Genomic DNA, 14,557 nt, shown 5'->3' with positions numbered 1-14,557 from the left:
ATCACCTTGGCATATAATAAACTTGACCGGGAGTATCTGAACGTAAAGTTTATCGACACATTTTGGGGTCAAAGCAAAAGCGTAACTGCGAAATAACTTCGTACACAAAACCGCCGCCGCCACCGCTGATGTAGGTGTGAGCTTCATTTTCTCTCTCTCTTCAATTTTCTACCTGTATATCCATCCCCCTCTATCTATTTCCACAATGCAACGGTACAACCATCGGCGTAAACATGTTTTCCAACGAAGCAATCAATTTAGCCAAACCACAAAAACACAGACTTTAATGAAACAAGCAATTCAAGGGGGATGGCAGGGGGGGGGTAGAAATAATAGTTAGAAATTCGTAGGCGTAGCTTTAAGAATATATAGGAACCGAAAGGCGGGATTGAAAAGCGGGGTCAACGTTATTGTGACCTCCAATTCAGCAATTATGAAAAAATTCTGTTACAGAGACATTATTACCTAGATATTTCGGCAGCGGGATTTTCGAGTATTGTTTCTCTACCAACTATCGTGAATTGCTTCAATTCTACCAATAATATAAATTCTAAAGGGGCTAGAGAAATTTTCTTCCCCCCCCGGTTCTTAACTGCTCTTCAGGGTTGCCAGTCATTTGCGAGAGAATCTTGGGTTTGGATTGAATGGTTTTAGATTAAATATAGTGTTTCAGCGTCTTAGAATGAATCGAATATTTAATTTTAATGGGTTTCTAATGTAGAAGCTCAAGGAGTCTAGTTTATCTTCAACTACGATGAAAAATATACCAAATTTGTTGTTTATTTTGATGGATTTTATAATTTGGTCTTTCGACTAAATTTCTTACAGATTATTATGTCCGGATGTAATTGTCAAAATATTCTTGTGGAACGCTAAAATTTTCATGTAATAATGATTTAAAAGTGCTTAGGTTTCGTGGCGATGGAGTGTTAAGTTTTTTTCGTTTAAATATGGGTCACCAGTAGCGTTTCGCCTTGGGGCACGTTTATATACATACAAACCGATTCCCTAGAAGGCCACCTCGCGCCGGAAACTTAACTGAGGGCATTGACCCACCGGGTCCCGGCCGTTCTCTTTAGGTACAAGTACTTGCTCCGCTCTCTACCGAAACCTTCAGTTTTCCCAGGGTTTAGAAAGGACGGGGTACCGGTAGTTAGTTTTCTTGAACGATAGCGCGCGCGCGCCCTTTTTTAAAAGGAAAAAAAAAATCATCTTTGGCGCAATCGCAGTATCATCTTTGGAAATATTGGCGGGAAATTACCACCATCTTCTATTCTCACTCCCAGCTTTTGCCCACATTAGAGTTTAAGGGAAGTTAACAAGGGGTGACACTACTATGCCAAAATCCAAACCGCGCGCGCGCGCTCGCTCACGAGATATCTATACAAAATTCTCGTGTACAACATTAATTTGGCGGGAAATCCTTGTTAAGCCTAATTTTCTTAAAAGAAAATATATTTAAGAATGAGGAAAATTATGTATTTTATTCCTCTCATTGGGGCTAAGATTTTATTTCTATATAAGTACACCGTCCGCTTTTTCCCGCGTTAAAAATTGGGGGCCCCTTCTCTGAACGTTACGCTAAAAATTTCGCGGTAAACAAGTTTGGATAGCCTACGTGCGGAGCGACACGATCGTAATGGTGGGGATGGCAGTGCTGCCGGTTCGGTTTCGAGTGAGAGGTTTCCTCTTCCTGCAGGCCCTCTCTCCTTCTTCGCTTTCGGTTTCAGCCGAGCACGGCGCGTTGCTTTCTCCACACTGTGCGCGCCCCAAAGACCTACTGAATCCGCACCCAACTACGCGCCAAAAGCTGGCTTTCCCGCCTGTTCCAAAATAACCAACCAGCCGCGCGCGCGTTGCCTGGTCGATATTTTTAAGGTTCTTGTTTACAACTTTCAGGGATGAGCCTGCCCTGAAAGGTTCCAAGGCCTCGCTTTAAGTTATTATGAGGCTGAATGGGGGGAAGGAATAACGGGGACCCCCTTAGGCTCTTTTGTATTGTTTTTAGCTAAAGGGGTAAGGCCCGCGCGTGAACTTAGGACCCTGGATACCCTCCCCCACCCAACCCCTCTTCAAAGCAACCTTTCCCGGGTCTTTTGGGGCCCGTACATTTTCAGGGACCTTTTCCAAGAATCCCTCGATGAGTTCCTTGAAATGTCTGTACGGGGATTATTATTATTATTATTATTGTTATTTTTGTACTGTATGATATGATAAACGTAAATAAACAAACGGTACTTTGCGCCTAACTTTTGAATGAACGACGGCTTTTGTAAATACAGTGTTTATATGCAAAACGATATATCGCGTGCCTTACGTCATTATATTAAAGTTTTGACCCTGAGGGTTCCCGAAAGGCCTGACTGCTAGCTGCCTTTCCTAGCCTTTAGTAGCTTGGGCTTGCTAGGAAGTTTTAGTTTCCTACCACTGAAGGGAAGGGCAAGTTTTATTAATGTTAATTTTGGGGAAAACCAAGCCGCTAAGAGACTATAGAGGAAGATAAAACATAATGGGTAGTAAAATGAGATGGTTATTAATGTTAATATTTCTAAATAGTGTTTAAATTTGTTATTATACTGTTAGAATTGCTTAATATTTTAGTACAAATACAAGTATATTTTTTTTTTAGAAAAAAACGAAGTTCACCCTTTATTTTTAAATTAACGTTTTACACGTATTATATATTTTTTAAGCATGAATTCACGTTATCATGTGTGTTTATTTATTAATTCATGAACTCACAGGCCTTTTTCTGCCTTTTTAATATTAACTAACATACATACGAACTTGTCGTTGTATTTTGGTTTTTTTTTTTAATTTTAATATAAACATCAAAAAAGGTGTAAGAAATTTTACTTTTCACGTTATAGGTGACCGATTCCCGATTAATTAAAAAAAATATTTTTTGGTCATGTTAAATTAAATTAAATTAAATTAATTAACCCATAAATCGGGTTGGTTAATTAAGATTAAGGATATACTGGCAGTTATTAGCTTTGAGCTATGGCAAGTATGTATTCTTTGAGTGACTTGGTCCGCTTACAAGTCCCATCAATCGCTTAATATAAAACACAAGAAAAGAAAAAAAGTTGTTTACACAAAACAAAGTTAGGATGAAATAAAATAGGTGTGATATTATATTATTTGAGTGGCTTGGAAAGAATTAGTTAATGGTAGTAGAATAACCCGGGAATCGGTCTCTGAGTCTCAATCTCTGTGTTATTTTTAAATCTTTTTTTTTTTTTTATTATTTTCAAAATTGAATTTGTCATAATCATTTAATTTTATTTCAACATGTATTTTTTCTTATTTATTTTTTCTCTCCAAATTATTGCCTAAGGCTACTTGACTCACTTTAAATGCTTTTTATTCCTTTCAAATAAAATTACTCTCTCTCTCTCTCTCTCTCTCGTTTCAATATCAAATTATCAATGTATAAAATTAAGAAACGAAGTTTATTGTTAAAAAAGTACATAAGTAATGTCATACTTTCGTTTTTTTAATTTTTATTAGCCAATTAAATTTTTTGGTTCTCTTATCATTCATTGGTCAATACATCCATTCAAAGCCCCTTAAAATACTATGAACAATATTTACGAAAAGGGAAAAATTGGTGGTGGTAAATTAAAAATTACGGATTATTTATTTTACAAGCTTGGGGTTTTTTTTTTTGAAATTTTTTTTTTTCGTTTTAATAATAATTATAGCAAACACCTGCATAGGATTGGTTTGTTTATTTTCTTCATAAAGTGCTTCTTGAAAGATTTTTAACACATTTATGTTCATTTGTTTTCTTTTTGAGAAATTCTTAAAAATGTTTTATTTTTAATATTTTTTTATTTAACAAAATCTGAATATTTAAAAAGAAAACAAAACCCTATAGAAATATTTACGAAATTATAAACGCAAGGCACCCTTTTGTTATATTTTTTTTTGAAATTTTCTTGATTTTCTTCCAATTTAATTTATATATATTTGAAATTATTTTTCTCTGTTTTTTTTTAACTTTTATTATAATATACTTTTGGTTTTTCGTCCGGGTATTTTAATGAACCCCTCACGTTTTTTCAATAATTTCAATTAACAATTTTTTTTCTAATTTGTTAATTTTTGCTTTTTATTCTTCCTCCAAAATATTAATGAACTAAGGTGTGTTGTCAAAATACTAAGAATTTTGAAATTAAAATTTCCATCTTTATTATTTCTTCAATGAACCCAAAATACTTACTATGTTTTTACTGACAGCTATGGTTGGAGAAGCCGCTCAAATACTACAATTCCCAAACATTTACTACGTAAAACCACTATATAGTTTAAGATGCAAAACTTCTAACTTAAAACGTATCGGAATTTTTCTTAGTATCTTGTACACACCCTGGTTAATTAATTAAATTAATTAAATTTATTTTAATTAGTTCCTTATTACTTCAATTATTAAAAGGGTACCTATTGATAATTTCCATCACCTTTAATTTATCAATATTTATTTTTAAAAAAATGGTTTTAATTATTTTCCTCTTGTAACGAAATATAATCTAACACAAAACTCGGTGATAACAATGATTTGTTTTGAAAGATAATTCTTTTTATTTTTACACCAAAACGCGCAAAAAGACAAAAAGACGTCGGGTTTTTTTCTATCCCTCATTATCAAGTTGTCTCTTTGTCTCTCTTTCTCTCTCTCATTTCTCATCTCGTTCAATAATGAAAAAATACTTATATATTCTTTCTGCGCCGTCGCCATTTTCAAGTTCACCATCGCAAAAAACAAAAAAACAAAAAACACTTCTATCACTTTAGTAGACCTTTAATTTTTGCACAAAAAAACAATATGTTTTTCCTCTCACAATCAGAAGATAATTAGCCCGAAAGTTATAATAAAAGAACTGTTAGAAATCTTATTATTTTTATCAAGGGGATGACACGCCACGCGAGGGATTGTGGGTTGTAGAAAGTAAGGTTTACTAGGAATAATTTTAGTAAATAGGGTGGTTAAGCTAGAAGAATTGATAATAGGTGTCTAATAATATTTGATGAAATATAGGCAGGTTAAGCTAGAAGAAAAACTGATATTGGTCTCATAATATTTGATGAAATATAGACAGGTTAAGCTAGAAAAACTGATATTGGTGTCTAATAATATTTGATGAAATATGGGCAGATTAAGCTAGAAAAACTGATATTGGTGTCTAACAATATTTGATGAAATATAGGCAGGTTAAGCTAGAAAAACTGATATTGGTGTCTAATAATATTTGATGAAATATGGGCAGGTTAAGCTAGAAAAACTGATATTGGTGACTAATACTTGATGAAATATGGGCAGATTAAGTTAGGAAAATGTAAATAACTTTAGAGCTAATTGACCTTCTGAACTTCTATTTTATTTTTAAACTGACCATTGACTAGTCCCATTTTTTTTAAGTCTTACCAAAACTACCATGAATTAATTATACTTAATACATGGATTTAATTTAATCAACGTGCATTCCCGAGTAATTTCAATTAATTTTCTACGTAATTAACATTTAAAAAATTTAAAAATCGCACAAGATTAAGGTTTACAAGTTTGCTTTTTATAAATTTGACTTCTTAAAAACTGTTAATGTTTTAAGTTACTAGGTACATTAAAGGGGTGTTGGTTTTACAAAAAAGTTGAATTTTAAAAATCACAATAAGAAAATACAGTTTTTTTATTGTAGTTTATTTTTAATAAAAAATTTGCCCCAAAAATTCAAAAAATTTGTATTAAGGTGTTGTTTTTTTAATTGTATGTTTTTTTTGTACCTTTACATTTAGTTTTATTTATTATTGGCCCATAGTAATTACGCTTACGAAAACAGTTCTTCCTGAATAATTAATTAAGTTTAAACTAATTGGTTTGTGCGTTAGTATTCCGTTGAAATATTTACTTTCCCCACAAACAAGAAAGAAAAAACTTTGGCCTATTTTTAACCTATTTTTCAAAGAGCTCCGTGTAATATGTAAAAATATTCAAGTTGGGGAAAATTTATCTACCCATAAAAATTACCTATAAAAAGTACCTAAATTTTAATTTAATAATTCACCTATTTTTTGACCTATTTTTAAGTGCTAAATAAATAAATAGGTAAAGTTGGGTACCTACTTATCACTTTTAAAATTAAAATAGTTATTTCTTCCAATTATGTATTATCCGACCTTAAGGTTCATCAAATTTTCCAAAGAAAAAAGGCCTATTTTTGACCTATTTTTAATTAAAGAGCTCAATGTATAGGTTAAAAAAACAAAAACCTACTTTCACTTTTTAAAATACAATAAGAAAATTTATCTGTTCCAATTATGTCTTAAAACTTAAAAGTTATAAATTTTTTTGTTATTACTAACATATGGGGTCGGTCTGGCTGGAAGATTTTTTTTAAAAAAAAAAAAAAAAACGTTGAACCTATATTGTATAATGTAAAAAGATCATAAAAAAAAACCTCGTACTACTTTTCTGACGGGGCATCGAACTCTCCGATGTGTTTATAGTGCGCCTGCCTAACCACTATATAAGCTCATTTTATTTGAAAAATTTTTATTTTGACTATAAATGTGTTTGTTATCCCCTAGTAGTGGTCCTTGAACTAAAAACTAAGCTAACTTGTTAGTAAAAGCGACTTGAAATATGTAATGGCTAAAATTCTTTGGGTTTATTTTTCAAAAAGAAAAAGAAAAAGAAAAAAAAATTTATACCTCAATTAAATTTTTTGGTAAATTTCCAACGGAAGTGATTTAAGAGATTTTATCTAAAATATTTAAAGGAATACTATCACTTTTTTTCTTTTCTTAGAAGTAGATACTGATGTTTGATTACTCCCCCTCCCATTTAGATGAAAGATAAGGTAGAAAGAAAAACGTGAAAAATTTGACAGTGTACCTTTAAAAACTTATCTATGGAATCAAACTTGTTTTCCTGACAGTGTTCCCTTTAATAACCTATTCAGAATAAAACGGAATTATTTTCTCTGTCAGTGTTCCTTTAATAACCTATTCAGAATAAAACGGAATTATTTTTTCTGTCAGTGTTCCTTTAATAACCTATTCAGAATAAAACGGAATTTTCTGTGACAGTGTTCCTTTAAAAAAACAACGGATTTTTTTCCTATTTTATTTAAATATTTGGAAGAAGTTTTTATGACTAATTTTTATAGTTAGTTATTTTGGGCACACTCGCGCTTAGTTTTAATTTTCTCCAATTAAAACTAAATTAATTAATTAATTAATTACCGGGATTGCAAGACCATAATTGGCGATTTAATTTTTTGTTTATTTTTATTTACATTAAAACAATCTAAATTAATTAAAACAAAACAAAAACATTTTTTTTATTTTCTTTTTACTAAGCATAATATATATATATATAAAAAAAAAATCCCAATTTTTTTTAATATTAATTAGATTATTTTCCCTAATTAACGCGATGAAAGTGGTGGGTGTATTTTGAACCGAAAAATAATACCCACCCACAAAAAAAAGGCCTAAAAAATATGTAACGTTACAATTGTTAATAACACTTGAAAAACAACTCGTTTTTTGTGCATACCCAATTATTTTTACCATATAATAAAAAAAACAAAAACAATTTATCCTATTTCAGTATAAAAACACATTACCTAAAATTAAGACTACCTAATTTTACCCGTAGAGATAATTTAGGCTAAATTTTTGAAAAACGATTAAGGGGCCATTCAAAAAGGCTCAGTTTGTCATTTAATTGCCTTGTTTTTTTTGTTTTTTTTCTCAAATACGGGATTATTGTGGTTTTCGAAAAATTCGCAATGGTTTTTTTCGAAGACTAATACAATATTTGTTTATAAAAAAACGTCCAGTGAATTATTTTTTTTTTTAATATTTAAGAAAAACAGTGTGTAGGTTTATGGAAAATATCAATTATATTTGACACTATGTTAAAGGGGGAAAATATTTAATGTAAAAAAAATGTTTGTTTGTTTACCATATTTGGATGGCGCGAAAAATTAACGTACGTAATGTTTACACATTGGTCTGTCTCTCTGTGGTTGATTGATTGATTGATTTTGGCTTCTTTTGTTGAAAACTCGGGTTTAAACGGTGTTTATTTGTTTGTTTACGATCTGTTGTTGAAAACGAGTTTTCTACGACAACAAAAAATAGTTCGGCGTCCAAGAGTTCTAGTTCTTTGATTGAGAATTCTTGTTTTTAATATTCTGAACGAGAAGAGCTTCGGAGATGTGTGGTATTAATTCGTGTTTAGGACTGACTTATTGTCTTTATAAGTATGTCCGTCTGTTTTTGTTTTTCTTTTTCTGGAACCCGTTTTTTTTTAAAAAGGGGGATGTTGATGTTTAGTTTGTTGGTCCTCTCTTTTAATAGCGGTGAATTATTCCATCCTTTCTCGTCGGTGATACGTCGAGAGTGATTTGACAAAATGAAAGTCGATGGCTCGACAATGAGGACACGCCACGCTATGGCTGTAATCGCTGAAGTAGTTCAGACGGTGTTCTTGAGGGATGACCATTTTGTGGCAATTGTTGCATCGTAGACGTTCGGCGCAGCACGGTGTCGCCGCGAAGATGTCGTAGGAGTACATGCTACCTAAAATCAGGTCTCGGCCGTTCCATCTAGAGTGGCAGTATCGGCATTTGAAGGTAGTGTTCCAGCCTTCCAGACATCCCATACAGACGGCGTTCAAGTACTGGACGCCACCGTCAATTCCGATGGGGACGCTTCCCTTGCTGTGTTGACGCGGAGACAAGAAGAAGGTCCCGTCGATCAAGGGATATCTATCGAAGACGATCATGTTGTTGTGGCACAGCACGCACGGAATTCTGTTGACCTTATTGGTACTCAAGGTCGAGAGGAGGAAACATCTGGTGTCGTCGTTTCCGTGACTGCCTTCGTCTTCCATCTTGATGTGGTACGAATTGATTTTGTTTTTAGGAAGCGTGTTGAAGGAAGAATAGTCTTGGCGTCGACTGAAGATGCTACCGGAATTGTGTCTTTCGCGACGGTCACTGAAGAACGGGTGCTTGGACTTGCAACCTCCCACGGAATTGACTTGGTTCGACGCCCCGTTCGATTCGGCGGCGTTCGGATGGTTGGTCGGTGACGGAAATTCGCTCGAACTCGGAGGGCTGCCCGATCCGGACCCGTTACTGGACATACTGGAACTCCTCAGCCTCATCATGGGGATGCCGGCCTGGTTGGTGGACGACTGGCTCTTAGCGGCGGTACTTCCGGTTAGGGTTAAAGAAGGTTTGTCGTTTTTCCTTCTCCTGTTGCGTCTCTTCTTCACCTCTTCCCGGGTGACGGCTCCCTTGGCGTTTGGTTCCCAATCGAGGTCTTTACGAATGTGTCCCTTGCCGCATTTGCAGTTGCAAGCCTTGTAGGCCAAGTCGTACCCTTTTTTGGTCCATAGATTCTGTAGCCGTTGCTTTTCGCTCCAACTACGGGCTCTTCCGGTCGATCTCAGGTAGCTGAGGACCGATTTCTCCCATTCCTCGAAGCAGAAAGCGTGCATGTAGTTACCTTCTTGACAGTTTTCGTTGTTACAGATGACTCTGACGCTCTCGCTGAGATTATTGGTGTTTAGGGTGTCGTCGGCGAAATGACAACCGCCCGGTTTGCAACAGTAAGTTACGTCCGGGTCGTAATTCTCCATGACGGCTTGGTAATGCTGGATGGGGTCATCCCGAAGCGCCGCCGGGTAATCTTGCGCTCCTTTAGTCTTTTCTTTATGATGGGGCATTCTTAAGCTGCTATGACGAAACCAACCCAACTGACAAACCGAGAATCCGGGATTCCTAAATGCCGCCAACGTTAAGCGTGTCTTTCAGTACCCTGATGTACGAAACCGACTGAGACTGTTTCGCGGTGGGCCCCTTACTCTAAGTACTTAAACGCCAAAAATTTAAACGTTATCGCTAGTCAGCGCGCCGCGCAAATTTCGACACTCGCCTTCTGTACTCGCGTGAGACGGAATACTACGACTTCGGGCTTTTCGAGCAACCTTCAAATCCTACTTCAACCGGTGGGCGTTAACTATCGGAACCCCCTAACTGACAGCCGCGTTCGCCTCCTCATTGGACTACCCGTACGCGGATGATGTCACGCGACGCGTTCTCCCTTCCTATTGGAGGAGCTCGCTCCGCTTTTGGGGGTATGGCGCTCCGTCGGAGGATGTAAACAAGCCCGAGAGAGAGAGAGAGCGAGCGAGAGAGGGAAAACGTTAGGCCTAGCTAGCCCCCAGCTCTACGCGGCGATTCTTCGGTTATATACTGATATTTCTCTACTGTATATAAGCACGAACACCAAATACATTGTAAAGGGATATTGAAATATTTTCTTTTTCGTAGAATCACTGTTTCACTTCAGAAACACTTGGAGTCACACTCCTACTACACGGATAGAAGCACGAACGCCAACAACTAAATTATAATCAAAGGAAATTGAGGAAATTTACATTTGCGAGGACTAATCGCTGTATCATCCCAGACCCTAGAAATTCTATTATTATACATATATTACATATGCCTACGCTGATTTCAAACATATCTACGATTTCATTGCAAAGTCCTGTAGTAGTTTTAGTAAGCTTGGCCATCAGTTATTTAGACTTTCTACAATTCCTAAATAAACGGTGCCAACGGGGGCCCGCTCTCCTTAAATTCCAGACAATAATTTTATACAAAGTCCTTCTAAAAAACCCAAATATTCCCTCTGTTCCTTAGAATTAATCTTCTTTCAACGTGTATAAGATTTGGGATTATTAAACGGGCCTCTTCGATATTTTTCGGCTTTTTCTTAAGTGTGGGGGCCCCATTGACCTACTAAAGTCTCCCGAGGGGGGGGGAGAGAGAAATGACTGAGGCTCCTTTAGGGGATATAAAGCCAACTCGGCTCCCCCTTATTGTTCTTAAAATAGACCCCGTTTCCTTTAAGGAGAGTAGAGATTTGAAATAACTGCTAAAATCATCTCTAAGCCTAAATCCCCCTCGCTCTGTTTAGTCAGGAACTTTTATTTCAACTTTGAAAAGGTAAATAAGTCCTAAATCGGAGCAGACGCCAGCTTGGCTTCTTCCCTTTCGAGAGAGGGAAAAAAGACCTAGGCTTAGCTAATTCTATATTCGCGGGGAAACTGTGTATACTATGGAAGTAACCATCGGTTCAGCTCGGTCCATCTTGTCCCTGGCTATCGCTCTATTAACAGGGTCATCGCGAACGAATTTGGGGTATTAAAAGAAGATGACCTTGAAGCGCCCGCTATCGTTGTAAACAAACCGTTCATAGGGGAAAGAGGAGGGTGTGACAAAACTATTTCTATAATCCAGACGCCTTAAGTGCACTACAACTAGGCCTAGTACTTTCGAGATTCGAGTACTTTTAAACGTTGAAATGTCAAAAAAAAAATTCACTTTTTATTACAGAGACTGAGTCAGTTTATGTCATTGTCTGTCAAGAACTGTCAATATTACGTAGGGTTGACTTATTGCTTATCGTTAGGCCTAAGATTAGTATTAAATGGTATTTATTAAAATTTAAGCTAAGCCTTCTTTGAAGTTGGAGTCGATTTTTACGTTAGGCCTAACATTAGCACGTGACCGGCGTTTTAGCCGCGGAGTCACCCGGCGTCCTATCGATCCGTGTCCTGCGGAAACTCGGCCGATCGATTTTCGTTCCTTGTTTACGTCGGAGCTTTTGCCCCTGACCCTGAATCTCTCAAGGAGAAACCGACCCTACATTACTTCCATTCTACGTTATTAGATAATGTCGGCCTAAGCTCCAGAAATAACCCATTCTCAGCCTTGAATGCCTACGTCACCTCCTGATTTGACTTTTTGACAGCTTAGCCGAGGCTTAGCATATTCATTTATATCATGACATGATGTTGAAGCGCGGAAATTACGAAAATTTAATAGATCTACACATGGCTTATATTTATAAGCCTAATTGACCTATTTTTGCTGTTGACCTTGAAATATTATATTTACGACTGGTATTCAAGGACATGGCATAGACTTAAAAACTTGCGATATAATATTTTAGGTCTAATTTGATCTATTTTTTTTCTAGTTATAAAGTGAACGGTACTAGTTATTCTTTTGTAAATTTGTGGCCTCTGTATAATACGAACTGTTAGAAAATGGGGGAGGTGACATAACCGGAGAAGGGGGGGGGAGCTGGAAATATATTCCGCGAAGGTTTGATAAATTTTGGACGCCGAGTTTTAGAGGTGACCTTGAACTTGAAAACTCGTTCTACTAGAAAACATTAAAGCTGGTAGCGTGGTAGCGTGGGGAATTTGACGGGGGGGGGGATATTATTTTAATAGTGAAAGGAAGCAAGGGGGGTAATGTCTATATATAGACAGACGCTATTATATATATTTATATATTTTTTTCATTCTAATGATAATTATATTAAACCTTGTCACAGCTGAGGCGTGTTAGAACTTATCGTTATCTTTATGAAGATGCTTTTTATCAACAGTCTGGAGCTGTATAATATTATGCAATATAGGCCTAATTTTGATCCTGTTGTTTTAACTTATTTTAGCCGGGCCTACGTGGGGTAACGTGAAGGGGATCGTATATTTCTAACTTTTTGCAAGTCCCACGTAAAGGGTAAGATCACGTGACATAGTGAATTCCATTCCTCGCCCCCCCCCCTTCGCACTCCAGCTTTTATATTTTTTTCAGTCGCCCCTTTTTTCCGGGGTAAAACTGGTCCTATAACTAATTCTCCCTGGGATTTTTTCATTCGCCTCTTTCACCCCACAGAGTGTTATTTTCCTTTACCCCTCGAAACCCTTTCGATTAGTACGCGCTAGTATTAATGGAATCTTCCAAGTTTTCCGCGTCGATTTTTCAAGGTCAATGCCAGTATGGCGCCTTTGCCTTTCCCATCCGTTGTCATAACAACGAGAGCGCGGGAGATCGAAAGGGGAAAAATGCGGCGCGCGACTGGCCTACTGAGCGAACAGTTAGGGTTACTGGTTAGGGGGACGGAACCCCCAAATTCGTGTCACTGTGTCATTGGGTAGTTAAAATTTTTTAGGCCTATTTTTTAACTAGTTAGCCCTGAAATATTTATTCTTTAGACTAAGAAATAAGCTGACTAAGATACTTTTTTATTAAACCCGAAGCCATAAAAATACCAGGGTATTTAGGCCTATTTGAATAATAGCTCATCTTTGCGATTGAAACAATTTCTAGCTTAAGTAGACTTAGTAAGTAGATGTAGTAACAAATACAAGGTGTCACTGAACTAATAATCAACAATGAAAAAGGAAAAACACGACTTTTGGCACGGAGAATCGATCCAGCTAGCTACTGGGCCTTCTTTCTTTTTTTTGGCGCGCTATTTGCCAGCAAGGTGGATGAAAGAAGGGGGGGTCTTACGTCACATTCCCCCCATCCTTTTCTCTCAGTTTTATTTTTAGACGCGTACAATGTTATTGATTTACGGGCTCCCAGAATAAAATTGAGCCATTTGAATCGAATAGTAAAATGGCTTCCAAGCCTGTCTCGTTTAGCGCCTGGGCATCTAAGTCTCTTTTATATTATAACGTACAAAAGAAGCCACGATTCGATGTTCTTAGGGAACTGAAAAGAATCCCCAGAGTCGTGGTGGAAGTAAAGCGGCCCCCAGGCTAAGAAACCAAGCAGAAATCCCTTACGGAAAGGGTTGCGCTTTTCAAGGTTAAATTTGTTTTGGTTTGGGGCACATTTGGCTTCCGGCTGCTACGCTTGTCTTTTACTATATAACTAAAACCATACTATACTATACTATACTATACTAAAACCATACTATACTATACTATACTAAAACCATACTATACTATACTATACTATAATATAGAGGATGTGTCTATTTGTATAATATTTTTAGTTTTATACTTAAGTATTAATTATACTTATGGACTTACCTTGATTAAATTTGATTGAAATTTCCAAGGCCTCGAGCAAAATTTTTGTTTCGTAAAATTATAAATATTTTAAGGGGCTGAACATAAATCACGCCTCGTAGCTGAAAAATATTTTCAAGGTTATACATTCCTAAGTTACATGACATCCGTTTTAATTAAGCCCACACTACTAAAACAATTGCTTTAAATAACATTTTTAGCATTTTAAATTATACGCGCGTCTGATTTATGATTTAATTAGTAAATTATTTCCAAACGTTACAATTAAGTTAGGCGCCAAAGTTTCGGTCTTGGAATTCTAAAACTTTGGCGCCACCTATTGGTGACCTAGGAGGGAAGCCAGTTTTAGGCCTAATTATGATCGTAAATTTTATTATTTAAATGTAATTTATTTGATGAAGTTACTATCCAACAGTTGTTGGCGGGTTGAAAAAATAAAGTTTCTATCTCCAATAACTTCTATCACTCAAAAACAACGTCTAAGAACTTGTATCCCCACGCTTTAGCCTTATCATCTAGTTTCCTTTCCTATCGTATATAGTTCAACTCAACAAGTGAGTCATTCAATTTCTGAGTAAAAATTTAAGCCTTGGCACGCATTTGAACTGTGATCGGAGTGCGACTCGGCGA

At 36.1% G+C, this 14,557-nt stretch overlaps 2 protein-coding genes across 4 annotated transcripts in view; one reads left to right on the top strand and one right to left on the bottom strand.

Annotated features, from left to right (window-relative positions):
* Positions 1-14,557, top strand: part of Ask1 (apoptotic signal-regulating kinase 1) — a 53,337-nt gene that overhangs the window by 27,894 nt on the left and 10,886 nt on the right. For 2 of the 3 annotated variants that reach the window (XM_089862748.1, XM_089862745.1), the window contains exon 1: positions 12,310-14,481. The exons of the other annotated variant lie outside the window; for it this stretch is intronic. The gene's annotated coding sequence lies outside the window, so the exon portion shown is untranslated. Of the gene's footprint in view, positions 1-12,309; positions 14,482-14,557 lie in introns of those variants that run through there. 3 annotated transcript variants of the gene reach the window in all.
* heca (hdc homolog, cell cycle regulator) lies at positions 6,411-10,022 on the bottom strand. Its single transcript, XM_089862774.1, has 2 exons — positions 7,060-10,022; positions 6,411-7,008 (listed from the first exon to the last, which is right to left on the bottom strand). Exon 1 carries the CDS (start codon positions 9,746-9,748, stop codon positions 8,381-8,383), a length of 1,368 nt encoding a protein of 455 aa, XP_089718900.1. The 5' UTR covers positions 9,749-10,022; the 3' UTR covers positions 6,411-7,008; positions 7,060-8,380.

Source organism: Phalangium opilio, unplaced genomic scaffold (assembly GCF_054372755.1).
Source record: "Phalangium opilio isolate 3A_F unplaced genomic scaffold, DU_Popi_V2 ptg000650l_1, whole genome shotgun sequence".
In the NCBI taxonomy this organism is placed as follows: Eukaryota; Metazoa; Arthropoda; class Arachnida; order Opiliones; family Phalangiidae; genus Phalangium; species Phalangium opilio.
This window is presented reverse-complemented; position numbering and strand designations above follow the sequence as displayed.